The 14,359-nt window shown below is 40.8% G+C and overlaps 2 protein-coding genes across 4 annotated transcripts in view; both read right to left on the bottom strand.

Moving 5' to 3' along the window:
* Positions 1–863: 863 nt before the first annotated feature.
* On the bottom strand, positions 864–6,975 carry mazb (MYC-associated zinc finger protein b (purine-binding transcription factor)). Of its 2 annotated transcripts, none has more exons than XM_027163199.2 (7): positions 6,337–6,975; positions 5,974–6,124; positions 5,174–5,511; positions 3,817–4,073; positions 3,647–3,710; positions 3,099–3,270; positions 864–2,571 (listed from the first exon to the last, which is right to left on the bottom strand). In XM_027163199.2, the coding sequence occupies exons 1-7, from the start codon at positions 6,367–6,369 to the stop codon at positions 2,243–2,245; spliced, it is 1,344 nt and encodes a 447-aa protein (XP_027019000.1). In that variant the 5' UTR covers positions 6,370–6,975; the 3' UTR covers positions 864–2,242. The 2 variants fall into 2 exon arrangements, with proteins under 2 accessions (XP_027019000.1, XP_027019001.1); XM_027163200.2 differs by having other exon boundaries at positions 3,817–4,070.
* The window catches only part of taok2b (TAO kinase 2b), a 31,454-nt gene continuing 23,568 nt past the window's right edge, over positions 6,474–14,359 (bottom strand). For both annotated transcript variants that reach the window (XM_027163206.2, XM_027163207.2), the window contains exons 17-19: positions 13,754–13,966; positions 10,898–11,080; positions 6,474–10,155 (exon numbers count right to left, since the gene is read on the bottom strand). In XM_027163206.2, coding sequence (XP_027019007.1) covers positions 9,367–10,155; positions 10,898–11,080; positions 13,754–13,966 — 1,185 coding nt within the window. In that variant the 3' untranslated portion in view covers positions 6,474–9,366. The remainder of the gene's footprint in view (positions 10,156–10,897; positions 11,081–13,753; positions 13,967–14,359) is intronic.

Below are 14,359 nucleotides of genomic sequence, written 5' to 3'. Positions count from 1 at the left end.
CAAACAACAAAAAGAGAGAGAGAGAGAAAGAAAAAAAAAATTTAAGTTAGTGAATGACCACAATGTACAGTACCAACATTAAACTGCTCAAACTAATCACTCCAGTACAAAAATCTTTTTTTCTCTTCTTCTTCTTTTTTGTTTTAAAATCTCAAAAAGGTGGACTACTCATTTCTGGGTAATAAAGTTGGTTGTTTGATTAAGCCCTTCCTTTAAAACACTTGCTTCACAAGATGAAAAACACAGCATGAATAACAATCATGACCAAAATATAATTCTTCTGAGTTCTTTTAGAAGCAATAAGTTGCATTCATTTTGCATGAGCTCTTATTTGTTTTTTGCTTGCAGTCAGAAAAAAAAAACCTAATCAAGCATCAGTTCCTCTTTATGCAGTTTCTGATTTGCTTGAAGTTCATGAAGATGTAGTTTCCTATTGAACCGAGCCAACCAAGCATTCAGTTTGTTTATATATATGTAAAAACTAATTTGGTTGTAAGTGACATCTAGGATTTTGTGCATGTGTATGTGTGTATACACACATACACACGCACAACATCCCAGACGTCACTTACAACCAAATTCACAAACATAAAACATTCCTGGTTCACTTTTTAAGGTGCACAATGATCCTGAATACAACTTGCCTTTTTTTTTTTAAATAGAATTTTCACCAAACCATTACTGCTCTAGAAACAGTAACACTCTCACACACACACACACACACACCCCTAAAGAACTGCTTTTAATGTTTAGTGTAAGGTTCTCCATCTCTGGAATTAAGATGATTATTTCTTTTATTTCTATTATTTCTTAACACCCCCCCCCCATGTCACTCCTTCTGTTCACAATTTATTTCACCTCAACATTATCATTTTTTCCCCATCAAAATCAACCCCTTTTTATCACTTTGTGGTTTATAGAGTGTGGAAGAGAGAGCGTGTGCAGAATAGGACATACAGTAGAAAGTCACAATCACAGTATCGTTGTATCCTGCAGCAGTAAGTGTGAAACAGATTTAAAGAATAACGAAGGAGAGAAATCCAGCCAGTGCAATTGTACTTGGTGCTGTAGTTAAGTGTCTAATTGCTCTCATGCCGTGGTTGAAGCCGCCGCAGACTTCCCAGGCATGTCTGATCATGTTGCAATAATACAATGAAAATTTAAATCGTGCTGTGGAGACGTATGCGTAGTGTTCATTCATGCCGAGTTCCCTTCCTTATTTGCTACAGTGGCTGTGTAATTGGTAAGTGTGTATGTGTGTGTATGTACACTCAGTTAGCTGTGTAATAGCTCTTTTCACAGTATTTGCTCAATAATGTGGATTGGTACGTGAGAGCGAGAGAGAGAGAGAGAGAATACAGTATATACCAGGGCTAGTCCTCATGTAAGGAAACCTACTGTACAAGACAACAGTCTGATGTTGTCTAATGTTGGTAGCAACTCCAAATCTGGTCTAGGAAGGTCTCTCTCTATCTGTTCAAAATATTTCATTATTTTACGGATTTCTTCCCACACTTTTCGAAAACAAAAAGCAAAATTTCAGATCAAGATACTTAGCGATACTTAAGAATTTAATTTATAGAATCAATGAGCAGTCGTCGTTAGATCAGAGGCACCTACATTTAAGTGATATCTCAGCAATCGTAGCCCATAGCTGAACACAAACACCGGAGAGCTTTATTCTCTCTAGTTAAACATGTAATTTAACTATCAAACGAGAGACCAGACATCTTGGTGTTTGCAATGACTTCTGTAAGATAGATTAACGACTCTTCCCTAATTCTAAAAGGACCTTGTATAAGATCGAGCTTTGCTTCTTGCTTATTTATAGCGAAACGTACATGACCTGCCTGTGCACATGCCGAGGGTCTACAGTACCTCTGTGAAAAGCAGTTTCCTGATTGCTTAATGTAAGGAGACCGTTAAAAATTCTTTAGTTGCGAGCTCCAGGTCACACATATTCCCCAAAGTTTTACAGATTGCTTTTAGAATGTAAAGACACTTCATCTAGAAAATCAATTGCAGCAATGACACTATTTTATAGTATCATTAACAAGTAAGATTATTTTAAGTGAATAGTCCTGGTATATACCACTCTTATAAACATGTCCTGTGCACCACAAAGGTATGTACAGAGGTCCAGATTGGTAGCTGGATGCTTGTGTGTGTGTGTGTGTGTGTGTGTGTGTGTGATTGTATGTAGATGTCTATGGATATAGATGCGTGTTACAGGCATACAGTACTAGCTCTGTGGCTCCTGTGCGATGCAGGAACAGTCGGTGACCAGCAGGTCCACCATGGTGTTGGTGCTCACGAAGACAGCAGATGATGGTGCCATGCTGCTGCTGCTGCTACTGAGTGACAGCGAGCCATCAGAAATGCCCTCTCCACTGCTGCTGCCTGGGGGATTGTGGGTACCCATGTGGCCCTGCAGCTGCGTGAGGGTCTTGCAGTGTACGCCACACAAATGGCACACTAGAACAGAACCGCTGGATCCGAAGCCGCTTTCCTTCCACTCCTGACCGTGATGCTTCTGAGCGTGTATGCGCAGGTACGTGAGCGTCGTAAAACCTAGCAAACACAATGCATTTGCATGGATGGTTATTACACTCCCAACAAAACACCCTAACCCACACAATGGATATAAAACTTCTTTAATGCCCTGGGTGAAATGGAAGGATTACATATTAAATAAAAAAATGAGGCATTTCAAGGACAATGATACAATAACCTGGTTGCATAAATATGCACACAGTGTGAACCAATCACATTCAGTCTCGTGCTCAGTAGTAATCATACAGCTGCCATCAATGAAAAGATTCGGATTAATTCCAAATTAATATCAGCTGTTTCTGTGGAATTTTCTTGTGTTCATCCAACTGCTGAAGTCCACGTGGTCTGCAGTGAGCTTACGAAGCATGCATGGTATCAATCGTGGAGAGGGATTATAAAAAAATTTCTAAAACATCAGATGTACAATGGAACAGACCAGATTAAACATTTCAGGCAGGTGAAATAGGAAATGGAGCACTGTGTCAGGTGTTAAAAATTGCTAGATCTATGACCATGGAGTTTCTGAGTCTATACTCAATACTCACTTCTGTTACACAGGTGGCAGGCATGGTGTTGTGACTGGTTGTGCACCCTCATGTGATCAGTGATGTAAGCGGCCGACAGCAGTTTGCCGCAGATGTGACACGGAACCTTCTCCTCGTGCCGGATCATATGAGCACGCAACCGATCTTTAGTGGCAAAGCTCGATTCGCACGTCTGAAAATAACACAATTAATCTTCACACAGCCAACGGTGCAGTAAACATGAAAATACTCCTTCATTTTTGGGCCCACTATCCAAGTCTCTGTAATGGCATTAGACCAAATTTGATAATATGAATCCGTGATTCACCTTACAGCCAAACCTACGGTCAGAGATGCTGTTACAGAAGACTGAGCAGTGTCTTCTGACCAATCAGAATTCAGAATTCAACAGCGCTGTTTTATAAAGTAGCACAAAGCCTAGAGTTAATAGGTGATGAGTTAAAACAGATTTTTCAGTATATATCTTTCTATAAACACAAATGCCTTACAAATGACTTTATTAGTGTAGATCTATTGTACCTTTATTTATATATTAAAATGCACCATACCGGACATTTGAAAGGTCGTTCTGTAGAATGAACTTGTCTGACATGACTGTTCAGGTGGTCAGGGCTGCAAGAAAAAAAACAAAAAACAGAGAGATCAATGTAAGGCTCTAACTCGGACATAAAAACTACATTAAGGCTGCAAAGACTACACTGTGTAATGCTGCACAGACCGAGAAAAGGCCTTGGCACAGTGCGGGCACACATAGGGCTTCTCGACGCCACCCTGGTGCGAGCGCACATGGTGGCTCATTCGGTCTTTCCTCTTAAAGCGCTGCTGGCACACGGGACATGAGAAGGGTTTCTCATCTGAGTGCGAGAGACGGTGGCGATTCAGGTGGTAGACGTCTCTGAAGGCCTTTCCGCAGGTCTCACATGCGTGATTTTTCCGCACTACATTAGCATTTGGGGTTGGGTTCACCGGCCTCTGCTTGACATATGAGAAAGAAAAAGGGCAGCCACGTCAAAGTCCTTCAGAAGGCAGTTCATCATAGGCGCACAGTAAATTCTACACACATTTATAGATCCTTAAGTCGTACCACGCAGAGTGCAGTTAAATTCTTTAATCCTGTCAAAAGTTGTCAATGAATATCCCGTTACAACCGTTCTGACATTAACATAAAGCTAAATGAAAGGTTTTTATCAATACCAGTGGTCTAATATGGTATAATATCTACAGTAACAGCTCATTCACAGGGACGTATGCTGGATGCTACACATAAACTAAAACTAATAATAAATAAGTTGAAAGAAACATGCTGATGTTTTAGAAAACTTTATTTAATTAAAATGCCTGTAAATTGATGCTGTACTTGGCATATCCTGCTGCAGGAGAAAAATCAGCTAGATGACCACTTTATGGTGTCTTGTTACAGTGAAGAAAGAAAAAAATACATAAGCTGACAAAGGTACAGCTGTTCATAGCTACTAAGTGAGAACAGGAACTACCAGACGTTTCACAACAACAACAAATGTAACTTTTGGCCTGTTGTTAAAAAAAAAAATTGTAAATGTTGGCAAACTGCTGTGATATAAGAAAATAATCAACTCTGTGTGGTAACCCTGTCACTAGGTCATAGAAAATTAGGATCATGAAAAAATTAATCACCAATCTGCACCTCATCAGCCTCAGTCTGACGAAGAATGTGAACAAGATGCTGAGGAGTAAAACATTTAGCTGCCAAAAATCACAGAGCAGTAAGTCTATCATATGGTGTATTAATTATATGCTACTTAGTGGAATCGAGTTGAGAGCAACTTGTGGTCTACTCGAATATGCCTTGAGGCTCTGCAGTAGAAAAAAAAAAACATTTATATGTCTGCAGATCTGCACCTACGATGCACGTTCTGAAGTTCAAATGACACCAGAAACTAAAATGTTCTAGACTTAATATTTCCCAACATTCAGGAGAATTAATAAATTCACATAATTCAGCTTTCAGATAAGTGGCCATTAAAAATGCTTCCTATTTCTGGTCAATTTGGTGACTTGCATGACCACCATAAGCAACTTCAGCACACAATACTCACCTGGACTGGCTCTCCGGTCGGCATGACAATTGCTGCGGGAGGGGGGAGAGGCGTGACGGTGCTGGTCATGACTAAATCACTGGTGTCATGAGTAAGTGGTGGCTGCTGCTGAGGTTGAACAGGAAGCCCTGAAGCAGGTGGAACTATGCTGAGTTGGAGCAGGGACAGAGGCTCGGTGGCCTCTTTAGAAACGCCTTCGCGGTTCTGGGAAGACCCTCCCTTCAGACGCACACCTGTGTGAACAGACTGATGCCGCCGCAGGTTGTAGCTATTTTTAAATTGTTTGTTGCAAATGGCACAGATATGAGCAGCACGGCCTGGACGAACAGGTGGCTTTTCTGGAGAGAGAGAGAGAGAGAGAGAGAGAGAGAGAGAGAGAGAGAGAAAGAGAAAGATCACAGCAGTCATACCTGAGTGTCAACAAAAACAACTGATATCTAAGCAAAGAGTATCTAAGCGAGCAGTGGATTCATACATAAACACTTTAAACTTGTTATTAACATTAATTATTTATTTATTGAGAATTTTACATATGACGCGGTCTAAGGTTTGGACGTACAGCAACAAATCAGTAAGAAACAAACAATATGAAACAGTTTTCACTCTGATTCTGACTCAGACTAATAAGACTACTAGGTATGAAAACAGTCACTGCTGAAGTAGCATTATAAACTTCAGCAAAATGCAGACAATGCCTCAAGAAAGAGAAGACGGCAACGTTTCACTAAGAATTTATAAATAAAGCGGCACGTTCTTTCCCCTTGTACACAAACACCACGTTTCTCCCCATCCCCTCTTACCAGGTACAGGGTCCTCACTGAGGGCGGTGGTGTCTACAGTCGAGGGGGGCGTTTCTATGGATTCTGTAGGCGGGCTCTGGGGAGAGCTCGTGTGCACCTGCATGAGCTCTGATTGGAGAGAGCCCTCGAGATGGGTCTGGGTGGGCGTGGTCTATAATTCCAAGACAAGTTCAAAACACATGGTTTTGCATGAGACACTATCTCGTTTTTAGCCAGAACTTGAATTATGATATATATATATATATATATATATATATATATATATATATATATATATATATATATATACACACACATACACACACAAACAAGACAATAATAAATAAATAATAACAAAGAGGTCCACAGAAACACAAAGCTCACCTGGAAGAGAAAACTGCTCCACGCAGCATCCATGTTGTTCCGCAGGTGAAGACACAAACAACTACAGACTAAAGCTTTCGGCTCGACCCTGAGGACCTGCTGCTTTCATCTAACACACAAAACCCTCCATAACAACGATCCTTTTTATTATTCTTGTTATTATTATTATTATTATTGTCTGCTGCACTTGAGCCACTGCACTGATTACAGGTTTAACACCCTGTTCGCTGCACATTTATGTGTAAACAAACCGCCGGAAACGTCACACGACGCGTTAATGTCAGGTACACAGCGTTATAAACAGCGTTATAAACACACAACATGCAGCAGAACGTCTTGATCTGGCTCGTTTTTACACCTGCTTTAAGCCGTCACACACACAGTAAGGGATGTTGAAAGAGGTTTAAAAACAGAAGCAATTGATAAATCTGTGTTATTTTTGTCCCCCTTCCCTGGCGTCCCCCCGCCCGCCCCGAACAGGCCAATCGGGTGTTTTGTTCGAAGCCTCGGTGTTGCGTTCACGCCGTGACCCGGGCAAGCGGTGCCGTAGCCCGGCCGCGGCCTCCCGCTCCACCTCGGCGCTTCCCTTCGCACGATGACATCTTTTTTTTTTTTTTTTTTTTTTTAAATCGCGGTGCTCTCTCTCTTTCTCTCCCTGACTCTCTCCCCCTCCCTCCCCTGTCTCCTTTCTTCCTTTTCTTTTTTAAATTCCTCTTTCTTCTCCCCCTCCTCTCCTTTACTCTCTCACCGCTACGTCCCCGGTTGCTCTTAAAGAGATCCCTTTAAGACCCCCCCATTTCCGTGTGTGCGTGTGTGTGCGTGTGTGTACGCGTGCTCTCCGAACCGCGCACTAAACGTTATCCCAAACCGTACCGTTACACACTATAATCACACCCTACAGTCACACACTACCTTCACGTGCTATGAAGCAGACTAACGTGCGCTTTCGGACACCGCCGACCTGCATCGAAAGCGTTCAGGATCTCTGCCGACAGAAATAACAAAAACAAAAAAAGCGGCCTCGCGCTCACAGCGCTGACGTCACAGGGCCGCTAAAGAGAAACAATAAGCGTATAAATAACGTGCATGTCTTAAAGGGCGCGTGTCTTTCTTTTTTTCTTTCCTCCACGCCGGGACTTAACGCACGTGACTATCTATGGAACACGGGGGGTTATTTAGTTATTTAAAAATAACTAAATAATGAAAATAATAACAAATATCTGACTCTAAAATCCCTCTACAGTCTTTAAACAACAATCCAAGTACCATAGCTCATGACTTTTTTTTTTTTAAATAAATTTTCTTCTTGTTGTTGAAATAATCACAGGGAGACTTTCTATGTTAATATTAATTTATTACCTTTTAAATTACTTTTCATTTTTGTTCAACACATTTCCAAACGACCCATTTCCTTCAAGCCAGAATCAGCTTAATGTAAATATTTTATAAGTTTAAAGTCTTTACTAAAAATGTCCTTTCAGTAAAAGCTGCTCTATCCTGTAGTCACTTTTACAGTCATCCTACACACTTGAGATGAAAACACGTATCCTAAGCACGAGAGCCTCCTTTACCATCGTACATGATTTCAGACGTGCGCCAGCCCTGTCCAGGGCCGGCTCAGTCCGCATTAGCCCTTACATATACTATTTAGAGCAGATCATTGAACACTGCTCTGAAACCAGTCACTTGGGGCATAAAATACATTGCTATGGCACATCATCGGCCCTCTCATCAACTAGATATTTAACAAATAGGAGTTGTTCTGCATGCACTGATTTAAACCAAGCACAAAAGATGTAGATTATAGATTCATCAAAGCTGGTGGTTCTCACTTTTTTGTATCTCTGAGGAGCAAACACTGTCTTGGTGATTACCCTTTGACTGGGGAATGCACTATTCACCTGTTTGTACATTCCCATGGTTTTATATACATGTTTTTTTCTTTGAGACATGAATTTCATGCTTTCTGTAAGGGCTGTTTTAATTTTGCTGAAAGAAAAAAAAGAAACAGCCTCAATATTCCCAAAACACCCAACTCGTCAGAAGAAGCGTCTCTTCATGTGTGATTACCTTAAAAATTACTGATTGAAACCACTTGAGAGTTTGATGTCACATTCATACTGTTTTCTGAAAAAGATTTCTATCCAACATGGTATTCGTGGATGGTGGAAAAAAGGGGGAAATATTAGTGAATTGTGTACAATTCAGCCAACATGCAATCATACAAATTATTAATAGTCAAATGTTTGTAACCATTAATATCTATAACACCAAATCTGACAGTAACATTTTTTAAAGTTAAAATTAATGTTTTTTTTTGTTTGTTTTTTTTACAAGTTGACTGGTTAAAATGAACTTTTGTTTTTGGAAAAAAGTGCACATAATAAAGATGGAACTCCCCACTGTACCTATAATGTTCAGTATATTCCATTCACATATATCAAAGTTATGATGATTATCATTACTATAGAAAACTGAAGACACAAACGCTTTAACACTTCGGATATTATATACAATAAAAGTTCCAGTTGGTGGGAACCTGACAAAAGTCTACGATTGACAAGTACAGTAGCCTTACGTATTCAAATGTAGGTTACAAATACAAATTGTTTTTTTTTGTACATTAATCTCATGCACTGGACACAAATGATATCGTAAAGTCTGACTTTTTTTTAATTAACGCACGCACAAAGTCGTGTAAGCGTTTGAAAGACATAACTGTAACTTTATAAACATTCTGCATTCATATCTAGTTCAAGTTCGCAAGTATCCTCCATCGCCGAATAGAAATGTATGTACCACATCATTCCTTTAAACATTCTTAAAGGCAGTGTTGATGATTCAAGCCAGTCATGTTTTCAACATTACAAAAATCAAATGCCTACGATGAGCAACAACTAAATAAAAACAGCAATAAGATGTGCTCTTTCTATTTCTCTCCCTTTTCTCCCACACTTAAAATACACTAGATGAAAAAAAAGTGAAACTTCCTCCAAAAAAAAAAAAAAATCTGAGGATTTACAATCAGCTCTAAGAGTAGGAGAGGTGGGAGCCATTGGAGATGTGGGAGGTGACAGAAGTGCTGCGGCTCAACACTCCATCGGCACTTGGTCCTCCACCCCCGGACGCCGTTCTGCGTAGTGGTTGAGGGCTGTTCCTCAGAGCCATCAGGCTTGGGCCTCGCACCACTAGCCCTCCTCCACCACCTCCATATACCCCCTGAGAGGAGGAGGAGGAGGAGGAGGAGGAGGATGAAAGTGAGATGGAGGCTGGTGCTGGAGGAGGAGGAGGAGGGAGAAGAGCCAGGGACTGAGAAGATGAACGAGAGGGAAGATGATGTGGGAAGGCATGCGGATGGACGAGCTCAGCCCTGACACCACTTCCTCCCCACTCCCTCTCTTTTTCCCGTTCCCTATCCCTCTCTCGCTCACGGTACAGCTGCGGTGTGCTTTGATGGTGGTAGTGTTGAGCCAGGTGGTGGCGATGATGGTGAGACGAAGAGGAGGACGAAGATGAGGAGCGGGAAGAGTGGTGCAGAGGGCCCAGGACATGGGAGGAAGAGGAAGAAGATTCAGAGCGGCTGGGACCTCGACGCGGGTGAGCGTGTGGGTGAGGTGGTGCACCTCCATGGCTCCAGTGCCCAGACTGATAACCCTGCTTTGGATATGCCTCAGAGGGAATGCCCGTCAACGCCAGGCTACTGAAGCCAAGACGCAGGCTCTCTGAATCGAAGGCCTCGATCTCACCGGCTTGACGCTCTAGCAGTGAACGGATCCTCTCAGAGCGCTCATTCTGCAAGGACAGCATCTCCTCCTCTATCTGCACAGAGGCACATGCTATAAGATCTTAAGGCCAAACATATCTCATGCATTCTCTCTGAATATCGTTTATTTGTTTGTTTGTTTGTTTTTTCAATTTGTATCTTGCATTAATCTTAAAACTTACATGACAGCTTTGAATTTACTTGCCATAAATCAAGAACTCACCCTTCACTTTATTAGGAACGATGCACATTCATGCATGTATCTAATCAGCTAATCATGTAGCAGCAGTGAAATGTATAAAAGAAATCAAGCAGATACACATCACATGCTTCATTTTACATTCAGATCAAACATCAGAATGAAGAAAATGGTGGTAGAGCTACAATAGGTTGATGCGTTTGATGTATCGTGATGTCCTTTCTGTTCACCAGCTGTAAAGAGTGCTTTGAGTTTGAGCACCAATCTGAACATTATCCAGCACTCTTAACATTCCTGTATCTGCGTGATATTTTGCACTCCACTGCTGCCACATGATTGGCTGAACTACAAGACTGAGTAGGTGTGTTCCTAATAAATTAGATAGAGTGTATTATTAGTGTAACCAGGAAATAAAATAAGACTAAATTAATACTTAAGTCTATTAAAAATGTCAGCACTGATGAATGTAATTTAGTGTGAGTGTAACTGGTCAAAGCTGAACTTCACATTGATATCAATTCTGATATTTTAACAAGAATATTAATTAGGCATCTTTTATTTACTGTTAAGCATTAATCGTTATGCTAAGGAACTCTTACCCTCTGCTCCAGCAGAGCTCTACGGATGGACACTCTCTGCTCCAGGTCCTTGACCTCTCTCTCATGCTGTGAATCAGTGTGGATCTTGATCTTACTCTGATATGCATTCAGCAGCTCAAGCTCCTGCTGCAATTGCATCTTGAGTGCCTGATACTCTGCCTCCTGGGTCTCATCCAATCTCAGCTGAAGAAACAATACATAATGCCAGTAAGGCAATGGCCTTGGGGAAGGGGGCAGGAACATAAACCACCCTTTATATCTACCTTTGACATGACATGAATATGGAGAAGGGGCAGTGATGTACTACTACAAAGCAAGCCACAAAGCATAAAGTCTGTTGTACTCTATTGGTGAAAATGTTTGCAAATTATGGTTACAAAAAGTGCAGATGCTGAAGACTCCTTGAATAAATATTAAATAAAAGTCTCCTTACAAAAAGCTTCACAACGTCAATGGTATATCTTTCTTTTCTAAATAACATTTTAGAACTGTTACTTCAAAGTTATATGAAGCACTATACAAGTCCCTGTGGTAACTATTGAAATCAGAAGATTAATTTTGCACATTAATATAAGTGTGATTTATATTTACAACATTTAAGAAATGCCAGTATCCAGAGCAAATTTCATTTGTACAGCTGAGCAATTGAGGGTTAAGGGCCTTGCTCAAGGGCCTAGCACTGGCAGCTTGGTAGCCCTGGGATCTGAATTCTCAACCTCCCGATCAGTTTAACATCTTAATACACAGTGCTGTCATTTCAGGTTCCTAATGTGCAACTTCAACTAGTTTCACCCCTCTTAACCACCAGGGGCAGTGCTTGACACTTGGATATGCTTTAGTGAGTAGCACCCTGAGATCAAAGTCAGAATATGGCAAGAATGCAATACTTGCTATAAAGACAACACTCTCAGCATTATTGGTAGAGCTGGATTCAAACTGATGAGTGACTGCCCAGTCAACCCAAAAATCGCTTGCACCTGTCTTGCGGACTCATGAATATCAATTCCTGTAAACCACATGCGCTCAGCTCAGCCCAAGCCAATACTGATCCATGCTTTTGTAACCAGTGTCCTACTGTCTTGCTATTAGCCACATGCAAGAGGCTTCCTGCACAGTGAGTTGCTATGATAAAACTGCGAATGTGACTTGTGAGGCTAGACACCAATTCTTAGAAACTCTTCAGTTCCAAATTGGTCTTATGATATTACACAGTGTCTTCCACACACGGGCAAATCTATAAAGATTTTATAGATAGTGCTGCAACGGCTGTTTATCAAAGCCTTGTCCTAATAGCAGGGCACATGGCTCAAGATATGGGGAAAGATTCTTCCAGGTTGGTCAATGTCTACATCAGGTGTAGCTGGCTCCTGCATGGGTCAGTGCCTGATCTGCCCTAGGGTTTTGGCAATTTAATGGCAAAGTTGGAAATCTATAGCAAAGTTCAGAACATATTTTCTGGTTCTTTAAAAAAAAAAAAAAGACGACTTCTATCCTCTTCTAGACCTGAGAGGACTGAAAGTCCTTCCTTGCACATATTTAAGCTGATTGGACTGATTTAGTGTGGGATCTCCCCCTTGTGTAGGATTGTGTTGTTTTAAAGTACTTAGTAATGTTTATCTGAAATTGACGGCACTGAAAATTTCCTTTATGCTAGTGAGAACCTCAGTAAGAAGGATGGGAGAATTGCATGACTTGGTCATAAACCCCCCTGCATGCAATGACGATTGGAAGCAGAGTTCCTGAGTAAGGGAATGGCAAGTTGGTGAACCAGCCGACTGAACTTTGCAGAGTTCTACAACTGTCATTCTGCAGAACATTCCCTTCTGTGTCCAGTATGAGGCCCATAATCCTATTTGAACAGCATGGCAGCTATTTATTAGTTGGACCATTTATTCATCTGTCTTGTTGCAAAAGACATATGGTGTTCCCATGTCTAGGAAGAGATTTTCCCCTTGGGTGACAAGAGGTTATCCTCCCCCTACTGTGATGCTCCATTCCATCTAAAGTGTTGCCACCTCATGTGCATCTGGTGGTTAGATGTTCCCTAAAGTCTCCGTGCATTAGGGAAATTAACAAAGTGATTTAAAAAAAAAAACCCAACATGCTCTGTATGCCATTTCTTTGTAAGCACACACGCAGTCATCTGAAAAAAAATATTAATCCAAGACATTTAAAGTGTTAATTTCCTGAGACTTTTTTGTGATACCCTTTAGTTATGGATGTAATTGTAATTCTACAAAACCATGATAACCAGCAGCGTTACCAGTCATTCAGATCCACCATCTATCAGGCAAGTAGGTCACAATAGAAGAAGTATTTATAGCAAGTACTGCATCATTGTCATACCGTGACTTTGTTGAAGGTCTCAGGATGGTGTGCATGTGCAAGTGAACATTCTGACTGATGATCAAAATGAACTTCATTTGGAGTAATTAAGGTTAAGGCCTAATCCAGGGGGAAAATGGATAACAGTGATGTAGGAAATGACCTATTGATGACCTCTGATCAGGTTTGTGTCTGTTTGGTTGTATTACAGTGTATTTGATACAGTGGATCAATATTTTTCTAGACACAAAATGTGCTCTTCCATGGCAAAGGTCTTATCTGACTGAATGTTAAAAGTGGCTTCCTGTAAAAAAAAAAAGTATATCAAGTCATTCCTTATAATTTTGTCTATTGAAATGAATGACCTTCTAATCATTGACTTGGGTTAATATTTCCAAACCAGTCCAGATTTTTACTTTTACTCATTCTTTTTACCAACAAGGGCTGGTCAATAATAAAGCACTATGAGGGCCAAGGTTAAGGTGAAGAGGGTGGGTGGAAACTGCATTGCCATGTCCTTGCCTTACTCACAGCCTGTGTAGACAGCATGTCATTGATGCTGTGGTCATACTGCTCAGCAAGGATGGCCAACTTGCGCGTCTGCTCGTCCTTCAGCCTCTTTAGCATGGCCTTATGATCCGATTTGGGGGTGTTTTCCAGCAGGTGGTTCCTCAATGCCTTATACTGCCGTGTCTGGATCTTACACGTGTCCTGGAATTGCCGCTTGATCTGCAGCTCCTTAGACTATAAGAACAAAGCAAATTGAGGGGCAACGATAGAAGAAATCTAAATGTTTATTACTCTTGCTGAAGAAAATTCGATCTCCATCCAACTTATGCATACTTATAAGCTCAAGTTCTTCGAAGGTAAATTACATTTTTATAAAGTTCAATATCAGAAGGAATTTGCAAAGTTTCCACAGACTTCGATGTTTTTCCACTTACCTCTAGGATATACACTTATAGACACTAGAGTCATGAAATCACAATTAGATATGGTCTTCATTTTCTATAGATACATGGAAGTCTTCCATAGCCAAGCTCAACATCTATTCACTAACTATTTAATTAACACACGAATTCAGGTTAAGTTTGAACTTTCATGTTGAGCTGGACACTTGACTGTGTTCTATCAGAA

Source organism: Tachysurus fulvidraco, chromosome 8 (genome assembly GCF_022655615.1).
Source record: "Tachysurus fulvidraco isolate hzauxx_2018 chromosome 8, HZAU_PFXX_2.0, whole genome shotgun sequence".
NCBI lineage: Eukaryota > Metazoa > Chordata > Actinopteri > Siluriformes > Bagridae > Tachysurus > Tachysurus fulvidraco.
This window is presented reverse-complemented; position numbering and strand designations above follow the sequence as displayed.

Bases quoted from the DNA above. Each gene is read 5' to 3' on its own strand.
- mazb (XM_027163199.2), bottom strand. From the start codon at position 6,369: ATGGATGCTGCGTGGAGCAGTTTTCTCTTCCAG. The intron at 3,271-3,646 runs GTATGGTGCATT...TGTTATTTTCAG, and splicing joins AACGACCTTTCAAATGTCCG to ACGTGCGAATCGAGCTTTGC. The intron at 2,572-3,098 runs GTGAGTATTGAG...TGTGTTTGCTAG, and splicing joins CTGCCACCTGTGTAACAGAA to GTTTTACGACGCTCACGTAC.